This window comes from Tachyglossus aculeatus, chromosome 2, assembly GCF_015852505.1.
Source record: "Tachyglossus aculeatus isolate mTacAcu1 chromosome 2, mTacAcu1.pri, whole genome shotgun sequence".
NCBI lineage: Eukaryota > Metazoa > Chordata > Mammalia > Monotremata > Tachyglossidae > Tachyglossus > Tachyglossus aculeatus.
The window spans coordinates 12,488,932-12,502,061 of NC_052067.1; the positions used below are offsets into that span (position 1 = coordinate 12,488,932).

General features: G+C 40.2%; 1 protein-coding gene across 2 annotated transcripts in view; it reads left to right on the forward strand.

The window, feature by feature from the left end:
* The window catches only part of ITGB8 (integrin subunit beta 8), an 84,291-nt gene that overhangs the window by 30,210 nt on the left and 40,951 nt on the right, over positions 1-13,130 (forward strand). For both annotated transcript variants that reach the window (XM_038770129.1, XM_038770131.1), the window contains exons 3-6: positions 775-949; positions 5,574-5,820; positions 7,400-7,565; positions 8,660-8,818. In XM_038770129.1, coding sequence (XP_038626057.1) covers positions 775-949; positions 5,574-5,820; positions 7,400-7,565; positions 8,660-8,818 — 747 coding nt within the window. The remainder of the gene's footprint in view (positions 1-774; positions 950-5,573; positions 5,821-7,399; positions 7,566-8,659; positions 8,819-13,130) is intronic.

Genomic DNA, 13,130 nt, shown 5'->3' on the forward strand with positions numbered 1-13,130 from the left:
GGAGACAAAACCAAACATACTAACAAAATAAAATAAATAAATAAATTTACAAATAAATGTATTTGTTATTTATTTATAAATTATAAATAAATAAATTTATAAATTTATTTATAAATAAATAAATAAATATCAGAAGACTAGAGGGCAAATTCATTCTTTCAATTCATTTAATTCTATTTACTGAATACTTACATGGGCAGCACACTGTACTAAGTGTTTGGGAGAGTACAATACAACAATAACTGGACACGTTCCTTGTCTAGGGGAAGCAGGTTTCCTGGGGCCGCCCTGCCCTCTCTTTCAATTCGATGGTCAGAAAGGAATCATCTCCCCCTTGAGTCAATTGACAGAGAGGATGCTCTTCCTTCTCATGGACATATCCAGTTATCCTTCTAGTCCACTGAGACTCTACTTTCAGACATATCTCAAAAAGGAATAAAACAACGTGACCCATTTTCAGTTATCCATGGACAGCTCTTCAGGTCCTTTGTGCATATTCTTCTTTCAGTGACAGCTTTTTTATAACTATGCTCTTTAATCTCCTGGTTTTTTTAAAGCAGCTAATATAATTTCATAAATTTAATTTAAATTCTATTTAAAACATGTTTACCCTTGTACTTATTAGAAACATGTGTATTTGATGGGCTATCCCACAGTTTGTGCACTTATGACAGCATTTTCTTTATTCGAAACGCTCACTGTTTGATTTCCTGGGGAGATGCTGCAGCTTTTATATGCTCTAAAATTGTCAGTGCTTTTGCTTCTTTTAAACAGGATTTTGGGGCAGGAGCAATGAAGAGTGAACGCTGTGACATCGTTTTCAATTTACTAAGCAAAGGCTGCAGTTCAGATTTTATAGAATATCCTTTGGTCCGTGTAACCATTCCTAATGGACAGGACACTAATACTCAAGTGACACCCGGGGAAGTTGCAATCCAGCTGCGTCCAGGTTTGCTAATCTAAACTACTATTCTTGTACTCATTCTAGGATCATTCAAATCACTTTCCATATGATTCTCTTCAATGGTGCATCATGAATGAAACTGGATATTATAAACACTTCGAAAGAGCCAATAGCTGAAACATGTTTAGATTGTACAGCTGCACCAAGTTGTGAATTAATGGCTGATTTTAATCTTCTTTCTTATTTAATATTCCAGAATCCACCTCCCAGAATGCTAATGCATTCTGAAGATCACTGGTCCTCATAAATTCATTTACCCAGCAATATAAAACCTAAAAGCACATATATGTTTCTCACCTTAAAAGCTGTTTTTGCTTACCCAAAATGGTTTAATTACACTTAACTTTAATGGTGATTGTTAAGCATTTACTATGTATTAAGCACTGTTCTAAGCACTTAGGTAAATAAAAGTTAATCAGGTTGGACACAGTTCCTTTCCCCCATGCGGCTCACAGTCTAAACTGGAGGGAGGAGGGTTTAATCCCCATTTTCCAGGTGAGGTGACTGAGGCACAGAGAAATTAAGTGCCTTACCCAAGGTCACTCAGCAGACAAGTGGTAGAACTGGGATTAGAACCCAGATCCTCTGACTCCCAGGGCTGTGCTCTTTCCACTGGCCTCGCTCTTTCTCATTTCACGTTTAAATATTTCTCAAAATGGTTTTCTTACTCAATTTTGAAGTTGTAGATTCCTTGAGGGCAGGAATTGTTTTTTGTTTGTTTTTAACTCTGTGGCACTCTTAATACTTAATAGAGAGCTCTGCATCCAGTAGGTGGTCAGTAAATATTCATATATTGGAAGAACTTAAATCATAGATAAGAAATATTGACTGTAATGCCTCCTTTGAATTGGTTTTATCTTAAAGCATTTAATGCTACAATGGCAAGAAATCTAACTCTTTGAACAACAGTGGATACAGATTTATCTATTCCCACTACCCTTAAGCACCGTTCATTTTTGCCCATAATAGATTGTTTCTTTAAGCCTATTTTAATGCCTATGAGAACAATGTTTTTTGGAAGTGAACATCTAAAATTTATTATGCAGTGTGACTCCAAGGAGAAAACATAACATGAAGTGGTTTTTGTTTGTTTGTTTTTAACCAAGATAAATCATTAAGTTGGAGGAGGCTAGGGGGTAAACCCAAGTCAACATTATCTGATTTGTTAGCTAGTGGCCCTGTGCCTAGTATTATAACCAATTCCTCCAGATCAGTTTAGTCTTACAAGCCTCAGGACTGAGACTCACTCAGTAAGTCAATTATTTTTATTGAGTGTTTACTGAGTTCCGAGCACTATACTGAGCACTTGGGAAAGTACATTATAACAATATAACAGAGACATTCCCTGCCCAAATTGAGCTTACAGTCTGGAGGGGTGAGGCAGGCATTAATATAAATAATTAAAATTAAAGATATGTACTTAATTGCTTTGGGGCTGGGAGGGGCATGAATAAAGGGAGCTTACTGAGGCACAGAAAGGAGTGGGAGAAAAGGAAAAGAGGGCTTAGTCAGGGAAGGCCTCTTGGAGGAGATGTGCCTTCAATAAAAGGTTTTGAAAGTGGGGAGTGAAATTGTCAGTTGGATCAGAAGAGGGAGGGCATTCCAGGTGGAAGCTGAACGTGGATGAGAGTTCGGTGGTAAGATAGATGTGATCGAGGTACAGTGGAAAGTTCGGCATTAGAGGCTCATCCATTGTTTCTGTTGGGAAACACCATCGCCAAGTATAAGGCAATGTACTAGATGTTTGGGAAATTTTGCTACAGGAATAAGATAGCCGTTCCCTGCCCTCCAGAAGCTAATGTATAAGCTCTGGGTAGGCGAGGAACAGAACCATTTCTTATTCTAGACTGTAAATTTGTTGTGGGCAAAGAATATGTCTACCAACACTCTTGTACTGTACATTCCCAAGCACTTAGCACATTGCTCCGCACACAGTAAGCACTCAATAAATATCATTGTTTGACTGATTGATTGATTATTCTGTCCTTCCCAAGCTCCTAGCACAGTGCACTGCATCAAGTGTGTGCTTAATAAGTGCTACTCCAATTACATTGTAAAGGGGGAGCAAATTAGACAAAAGGCAGCCCCACTGCACTTTTGAACATACCCATCTGTAATTTAACCTCTTTCTTTCCCTCTAGATTGTAAACTTCTAGGGAGCAGGGATTGAGTCTACCAATTCTATTGTACTGTAGTCTCCCTATATTGTGAGCTTGTTGTGGGCAGGGAACGTCACTTTCTATTGTTGTATTGTACTTTCCCAAGTGCTTAGTATAGTGTTCAGCACACAGTTAGTTCTAAATAAATATAATTGAATGAATGAATGAATGAATGAATGAATGAATGAGAAAATTCAGTATTTGATCAGGCTAGAAGCCCAAATCTCTCAATGATTGCTGGCCTCGGGCCCAGTTGGTCCAGGGTAAGCTCCCTGCTAGTCAGTTCCTTTTGGGTCTACCTACTCTACTGTACTTTCCCAAGAGCTTAAAACATTGCTCTGCACCCAGTAAACAGTCAAAAAATACCATTGACTATAAGCTCGTTGTGGGCAAGGAATGTGTCATATTGTTGTGCTGTGCTCTCCTATGCACTTAGTACGGTGCTCTGCATACTGAAAGTGCTCAATAAATACGATTGATGGATAGATTGATCGAGTCAAAAGCTCATATGGCCTGTCGGGAGGGTGTCCCTGTAGAGCTCCCAGCTTTCTGCCAAAAAACAGCCCAGCTGGACACCGGTGAGGAGGGGGAAGGCAATACCCAGGTGGGCCGCACCCCCCAACCCCCCTCGCCCCAGACTGCCCAGGTGGTTCTGCCTCTGAGAGGCTTATTACATGCTCACAGGAAATAAGGAGCCCCACAGGGCCAGATGGGAGATCCAGATGAATGGAAGTCAAGGAACATCACCTCTTCAGGCACTTACTCATCTACACATCCACTCTACCTTTCCCTTCTGTTCATAAATTAGCGTCTGTCCCCCCTTGTGGAAAGAAATCATGACATCTACCTCTATTTTACTCTTCCAAGCACTTAGTACAGTTTTCTGCACACAGAAGGTGCTCATTAAGTACCACATATTGACTGATGGGTTGATTGATGCAAACTGCCTCTTTCACATCCTCTCATGTTCAGGGGTTCATGCTGGGATTTCCTAGGATTGGTTTCTGAAGAGGCTTGGAACTGATTCCAGAGGAGGAAAGAAAGATGAAGGAAGATATATTTATCTAGCTATCCATCTATTTATAGCTATATCATCAAGCTATATCTATATTTAGATGTAGATACAGATAGAAGAAGAGAGAGAGAAGAGAGAGAGGTAGAGTAAATAACTCCTATACATTGAAAATAGTAAGTTTTGGTTGTAATACAGAAGCAGAAGTCAAAAGAAAATCACAGAAGCGCACAACTTGGTCAGAAAAACCCTGGGTCATCTCCCCTGTCTTTTAACTGTTTCCCACTGTAGTAAAGGATTGAGTTCACTTTCTGTTACTGATAGAAAGAAAGATATCAGGAGAGGTAATTAAGTAATCAGTAATCCCAACCCTTCAGCACCAAAAACACCCTACACAAATGTCTATAATTAACTTGTTTTTAAGAAGTCAAAGGAATGCAATGTCTTAATGCAATGTCTTAATTGTGCTAGACTTTCCCTCTAAGTCCATTAAATATTGACTCAGTCACTTCACAAATGAAAATGAGTTCAGAGTTCAACCCATGGGTGGACGTTTGTACATCTAGATTGTCTTCTTTCCTCTTAAAACAACTGATAGTCTCTGATCTAGACAGTCACATGCTTGCGTTACTCGGGGTTATTGAAGATTAAAGTGGCGATGAATCAAGAAAAAAAAATGTTACATAGTAGTTCCCCATGGACAGTGTCTCTCCTGGGATGTTCCAGCTTTAAAGTCGTGTTAGCCACAGTGTAGCTAATTCTGTAGATTTGTAGCAGAAGTTTGATTGAAATCAGAGATAATAGCAACCACATTCATTGAAAATTGTTTGGTTCTTTATGGAAGAAAGCAAATGTGGTGTAGGAATATCAAAGATTTATGTTTGACACTGGATTGGTTTTGCTTTCCTTTCTTGGGATGGATTTGCACTCTCCTGATTAGCTTGTTTAGCTCTCAGGCTACCCTGAGAGGTAGCCTGTCTGCTTTTTTCCCCCCATTGGCTAGTGGTACTCCTTTGGATCCATATTCTGAGGGAAAATTTCCTCTGTTCATAAGTACACATATTAAAGGAAATAAACAGTGTTCCTATGGAAGACTGTTTTGTTGGTAAAAATAAGTTGATGCATTTTCTATTGATCAAGAGGCAAAACTACAATTACTGACTGTTTTTGTGTCCATCACAACACAGTGCCTTTATTGTCCTTGTGTTTCATCTGGCACTGTAGAAAATGGATGTGGCAGAACTAGTAATTAAAGTATAAGTAGGATAAGTTTTTAACCTATACCTTAAAAACCAGAAGAAATTCTCCCATTTTCTGTTTGAATACTACATAACTGGCTTTGCCTATGAACACTGAACTTACCCCCAAACTTTCACCAACAAAGTATCAGACATCCAAAAAGAAAGGTGGCTGAAAATATTTTTCTTCTTTAAACTAGGCGCTGAAGCCAGCTTTATGCTGAGAATTCGTCCTCTAAAGAAGTATCCTGTTGACCTTTATTATTTGGTGGATGTCTCAGCATCTATGCACAATAATATTGAAAAACTAAATTCAGTTGGAAATGATTTATCTCAAAAAATGGCGGACTTTACCCATGATTTTCGACTTGGATTTGGATCATACGTGGATAAAACTGTTTCACCTTATATCAGCATTCACCCAGGGAGAATTCGAAATCAATGCAGGTAAGTTCTGGAGGATCATAAATGGTGAAGATGTAACCAAAAAAAGGGCATTTTCATATGGGGATTTTTAGGTCTGATTAAGAGTCCTGCAGTTTCACTGTTGAAGACAATCTATTTACAAAGTTAAGAGTTTAGCAAGTTTGCAAAGATGCTTGATCCTATCACCTCTGGGTTGGATTTTAGGTTTGGATTTTTTTTTAATCGAATGTCTTGATTCTGGTTATTTTAGAGGGTCTAATAGTGATTTGGAAGGGATGCCAAATACAATCTGTGTTTTCTCTGAAAATGAGCCCATAAGTGATATTTACTGAGTGCTTACTATATGCTAGCACTGTACTGAGCACTTGGGAGAGTCCAATACAGTAGAGTTAGTAGGCCCATTCCCTGCCCACAACAACAGTCTTGAGGATAAAAATAAGGATTGAAAATCACTGGATTGAAAAGGGGAATCCATTGACTTGACATGGTAATAATTCCATTTGCTGAGCTCTAAAGATTTGTCTGCCAGCCCCCTAAATTATTAAATGGAAATTCGACATTGTGTCCTTCCTTCTGCTTCTACTTTTGTCCTAAAGGAACTTGCCTGCTCTTTCCATAGCCATTTCCTCCTCTCTGCCAAAATTTTGCTTCAACAAATAGAAATGTGCAACCTCTGACATTGAGCGCAAAGAAGGTTCCTGATTCTATGTGGCAGAAAGAGAATCGGGAGGCTTCAAGAGTAGTTGTCCCTCTAATCCGCATTAGCCCAATGCTCCAAGAGCAGATTGCCTAACTTAAAAATACTGCCGAATCACCTAAAACTGAAATCATCAAAGAATCCAGAAATCAAAATCAGGCCAAAAATAAAAATGATCAGTTAGTAGTATTTATTGAGCACAGAACCCTGTACTAAGCACTTGAAAGAGACAATAGTTAGAAGACATGAACACTGTCCTCAGGGAGCTAATAGTCTAAAGGTTCATTAAAAAGACTTCATTAAATTTTCATTAAAAAATATTCTCTTACTTTGCATTATTAGATTAAGCCTTTTTTCTGAGAATTTACCATGTGACTGGTGAGAAACTTAGGTGTAGCAATTTATGCTGTGGTTTCAAATATTTCACTCTTTTTAATCCTACATTTTAGGAATGATATTCAGTAATATCGAACTTCTAGTCACATTAATTCAAGTAGAGACATTTATAAATAGTTTGCCTGGAGGAAATGTGTTACCACCTCACAAATAAATAGCAACAGTTTATTGTTAGTATCAGAGTGCTTTAAAAGAAAGAGAAGGGATCTAGGAGTCAGAGGACCTGGGTTCTAATCTCACTGTGTCACTTGCCTACTCTGTGACGTTGGGTAAATCATTTAACTTCTCTGTGCTTCAATTTCCTCACCTATAAAATGAGGATTCAATAACTGCTCTCCTTATTTAGTCACCGAGTCCCACATCAGACAAGGACTGTGTCTGACCTAATTCTCTTGTATCTATCCCAGTGTTTAGCATAGTGCTTGGCACCTGGTAAGCTCTCAATGCAAACTATTATTATTCTCATCATCATCATTATATTATTTAAATTAATGTTTTCTGTCACAGTCAGTATGATTTAGACTGCATGCCGCCTCATGGATACATTCATGTCCTGCCCCTTACGGAGAACGTAACAGAGTTTGAGAAGGCAGTGAACAAACAAAAGATCTCTGGAAATATTGATACCCCAGAGGGTGGTTTTGATGCCATGCTGCAAGCAGCTGTGTGCCAGGTAAGAAGGTTTTAGCACAGTGTTCTGAACTGATATCACTCAATCAATAATGAGTGCTTACTGTTTGCACAGCACTGTACTAAGTGCTTGGGAGAGTACAGTGTAACAGAGTTGGTTAAATGGAATGCTTCAGTGGAGGGCTGTTTTTAGAAGTGCATTTTTTTACTGATTCAAAGAGTGAAAATGAAACAAAATAAACTCTCACTTTTAAGGGCTGGTTAGTTCCAGGAAGTTATATGAGGCCAAGTTGGTGTACTCTTGGCTTTGTAATGAATTATGTGATTATACTTCCTTTCCCCAAGCAATTCCTCAACAATTCACACTTATGAAAAATGGAGGTAGAGGAGGGGGGAAGATAATCTATCAAATCCCCCATACACATCACTGGGTATTTGGCTCCACCTCTATTTTTCAATAAAACCAGTCCCTCCTCTTTCTGTACCAGCATTTCCCAACCCCATTTTACAGAATGCCAAAAGCTCCATTTTGTTGTCTTCTTATGCTGTCAAGTCATCTCCAACCCATAGAGACTCAATGGACACATCTCTCCCAGAACGCCCCACCTCCATCTGCTATCGTTCTGATAGTATATCTCTAGAGTTTTGTATATCCATAGAGTTTTCTTGGTAAAAATATGGAAGTGGTTTACCATTGCCTTCTTCCATGCAGCAATCTTAAGTCTCCACCCTGGATTCTCTCCCGTGCTGCTACTGCCGCTGCCCAGCACAGGTGAGTTTCCACTTGGATCAGATTGCCTTCCACTTGCAAACCACTGCCCAAGCTAGGAATGCAATGGGTATGCCTCTTTTCGACTCTCCCTCCCGTAGCCAAGACTGGTAGAATACTGGAAACTCTCCAGGTGTGATCCTGAGAGGGGTCAATTTTGTTGTACTCAATCCTAATAAAATACTTTTCAAATCTGAGATTTAAAACAGTGTGGTATTGACTTGTCACATAGTTAATTATGCAGATCTGCCCGTCCTTCAAACTTGAAGATGCTGTGCTGACATCAATTTGTTGGTACCAGGGTTAGAGCTCAGGACTGTATTGCCCACAAGAAACCACTTACCAGGTCACCCTTCTCTTTGCTCTAGAGCCATATAGGTTGGAGGAAAGAAGCTAAAAGATTGCTACTTGTGATGACGGATCAGACGTCTCATCTTGCCCTAGATAGCAAATTGGCTGGAATCGTAGTGCCCAATGATGGAAAATGCCACCTGAAAGATAATGTATACATCAAATCAACCAGCATGGTAATGTACCAATACTGATCCATCTAACCCTCGAGTTGAACACTCAAAAAACAAATGTCTAACTTAGCTGTCTTTGTGCCCACTTGAATCCAATGAATAGTAGGCCCCGGGAACAAGGTGAGGAAAGAAAAATGTTATAATGTTTATTAATAAAATATTTTGCTTTTTATTGGGGTTTGGGGGGGTTAATGGTGTTTGTTAAGCACTTACTGTATGCCAGGCACTGCACTAAGCCCTAGGGCAAATACAAGATAATCAGTTCAGACACACTTCAGCCTCGAACCCATTTTACAGATGAGTTAACTGAGATACAGAGAAGTTAAGTGACTTGCCCAAGGTCACACAGCAGGCAAGTGATGGAGACAGGATTAGAACCCAGATCCTTTGGATCCCAGACCCATGCATGCCCTTTCTACTAGGCATTGCTGCCTAATTGCCTGGTGTACCCCTAATAAACCAGGAGAAGTAGCATGGCTTAGGGAGAAGCAGCATGGCCTAGCGGCAAGAACCCGGGTTAAGAGTCAGAGGTTGTGAGATCTAATCCTGGCTCCACCACTTATCAGCTGTGTGACTTGGGCAAGTCACTTAACTTCTCTGTGCCTCAATTACCTCATCTGTAAAATGGGAATTAAGACTGTGAGCCCCACGTGGGACAATCTGATTACCTTGTATAGCCCCCAGTTCTTAGAACAGTGCTTATTATTATTATTATTGTTATTATTATTTTTAATAGTAGTCAGAGCAGAACAAAATCTTCATGTCTGATAGACCACCACTCATCCCATCCATCTTCAAAGCCCTACTAAATTACATCTTCTCCAGGAAGCCTCCTTTGACTAAACTCTCATCTCTCCATCCTATTTTCCCTCCCTATTGCATCACTCGAGTTTATATTACCAAAGCACTTAATTAAGGTTCTCAGCCTTCCTCTCTCCCCCACAGCATTTCTGTTTATATCTCCTACCTATAATTTATTTTACCGTCTCTCTCCTCAGCTAGATTATAAATTCCTTGAGGGCCGAGGTCAGGTCTGTTTACTCTACTGTAGTAATAATAACAACAATACTTGTAAAGTGCCTACGATGTTCCAAGCACTGAACTAAGTGCTGAGGTAGTTACAAGGTAATCAAGTTGGAATAGGATCCAATCCCCATTCACTGAATCGTATTAATGAGCACTTATTGTGTGCAGAGCACTATAGTAAGTGCTTGGAAAGTACAATTCGGCAACAGATAGAGACAATCCCTACCCCATTTTACAGATGAGGATAGTGAAGCACAGAGAATCCATCAATCAAAGAAAGGTATTTATTGAGTGGTTACTGTGTGCAGAGCACTGCATTAAGCACTGTAACCAAGGTCACACAGAAAAGTAGCAGAGAATAGGTTAGAACTCAGATCCTCTGACTCCCAAGCCTGAGCGCTTTCCACTAGGCTACACTGCTTTTTTAGCACTAGGTCTGTAGGTCTTTAGCACACAATAAACAGTAAGTTCCATTGATTCATGGGTTCATTGGCAATCTGTGAAAAGACCAATGGTGCATTTATCATGTGTCTTCAATTGAGGAGGAACAAGGTAAAATAAATCAATTAATAGTATTCATTGAGCTCCTACTTGATCCAATGGGAGAGGTGGACATTAAAATGAATTAGCTCCTGTAGGCTGTGAGCCCCATCTGGGGCAGGAGCTGTGTTTGATCTGATTATATTGTGTTTAACTTAACGTTTAGTACAGCGCTTGTCACGTAGTGAGGACTTTTAATTACAGCAAGGTGAAAAAAACAGAATTTAAAGATATATTCCTAAGTGCTCCAGGGGGCAGTGCCCAGAAAGAAATATATTCATTATGTAACAAGTGAAAACACCATCGCCATTCAGACGGCTCATTTTGGGCTGACCCATCCAGTCTCCATTTAATCCCCAAAGATGAAAAGAAGCCTGCTTGTCATCATTCATTCATTCAATCATATTGATTGAGCGCTTACTGTCCGCAGAGCACTGTACTAAGCACTTGGGAAGTACAAGTCGGCAACATATAGAGACGGTCCCTACCCAACAATGGGCTCGCAGTCTAGAAAGGGGAGACAGACAACAAAACATGTAGACAAGTGTCAAAATCATCAGAACAAATAGAATTATATAGCTATATGCACATTATTAACAAAATGAATAGAATAGTAAATATGTACAAATAAAATGAATAGAGTAATAAATCTGAACAAATACATACAAGTGTTGTGGGGAGGGGAAGGAGGTAGGGTGGCGGGGTGGGGAGGAGGAGAGGAAAAATGGTGGGCCCCGTTGTGAGGAGTAAATAGCAGTTTGAACAAGACTGCTCATTTTTCTCAACATTCCTCAAAGTTGGACTGTGGGATAGAGCTTTGTTTTGAAGCCAGTGAGCACTTCCTTGAGGGAGGACAAGGCATCACTCATATCTTCAGGTGCCGAGCCCCAAGACCGTTCATCTTTCAGAGTTGGCACATGCTTGTCACGAAAATTATAGCCAGTGTAATTTAGGTCTTTCTGAACACCCCGTCAGCAGCCTCTTCATAGGGAAGCAGCATGGCATAGTGTTAAGAGCATGGATCTGAGAGTTAGAAGGTCATGGGTCCTAGTCCTGGCTCTGCCACTTGTCTGTTGGGTGGCTTTGGGCAAGTCGCTTCACTTCTCAGGGTCTCAGTTACCTCGTCTGTACGATTGAATGAATGAATGAATCTGTAAAATGGGGATGAAGACTGTGAGCCCCATGTGGGACAGGGACTGTGTCCAACCCAATTTGCTTCATTCATTCATTTCTTCATTCATTCATTCAATCATATTTATTGAGCGCTTACTGTGTGCAGAGCACTGTACTAAGCACTTGGAAAGTACAATATGACAATAAAGAGAGACAATTCCTGCCCACAACAGGCTTGTATCCACCCCAACGCTTAGTATAGTGCGTAAGTGCTTAACATATACCACAATTATTATTATTTTACATGACTTTAGTTCAACCATAGCACTTATACTGGAGGCCTTTCAAGCTTTCCACACTCATCAGGACTTCGCTAGCATTCTAGTGGATACAAACGAAAAAGCCAGCCTGCCTATGGCCAGACAGTCATTTTATTCTCCCCTTTATCATCATTATTATCATCATCATCATCAATCGTATTTATTGAGCACTTACTATGTGCAGAGCACTGTACTAAGCGCTTGGGAAGTACAAATTGGCAACACATAGAGACAGTCCCTACCCAACAGTGGGCTCACAGTCTAAAAGGGGGAGACAGAGAACAAAACCAAACATACCAACAAAATAAAATAAATAGGATAGATATGTACAAGTAAAATAAATAAATAAATAGAGTAATAAATATGTACAACCATATATACATATATACAGATATGTATATACCTTTAATACTTACTGTGCTACCAAGCTATTACATCAGATAGAGATGGACAGAGTTTCAACTTCTAGGCTCTTCTTTCAGTTTTTCAAATGTGAACTGCCCCCTTGTTTCCCAGCAGGGTAGCAAGGTCAGCCCAGTCTTTTTAACATTGTTGCTTCTCATCCTGCCTCAGAGGCCCACGGCTCAGCCTACTTTTGGCTGGGTTCTGTGGGGCAGGCATGTCAGATGCGTTCCCGGAATGGACTGGACTTTGAAGAACCTGGTGGGGCTGCCTCCATCACTGCTCTTCAGTGAGGGGAATTGTAGGGGAGGGGCTTGGGAAACAGGGAAGAAGAGGGGGAGTTTCAGGGTAGAAGGATAATAATAATAATGACAATTATGGTGCTTGTTAAAGCACTTACTATATGCGAAGCACGGTTATAAGTGCTGGAGTAGTTACGAGTTAATCAGTTGGACACCGTCCCCATCCCTCATGGGGCTCACAGTATAAATCCCCATTTTACAGACAAGGGAACTAAAGCACAGAGAAGTTTAGTAACTTGCCCAAGGTCACACAGCAGCCAAGAGGCAGAGCCGGGATTAGAACCCATGTCCTTCTGACTTCCAGGACCGTGATCTGTCCCCTAAGCCATACTGCTTCTCAGCTTGGCTTGGAAGGAACGGACTGCAGCCTAACACTGGGGCCTATGGCTATAACACTATGGATACAGCCCTATATGTGTTCTGAGCTAATAACAACCATAATTGTGGTATTTAAGTGCTTACTATATGCCAAGCATTGTAATAACCTTGGGTAGATACATCATGGGCACATCAGACACAGTCCCTGACCCACATGGGACTCACATCTAAGGGAGAGGGATATTAGGTATCTAATCCCCTTTGTACAGATGAAGAAACTGAGGCACAGAGAAG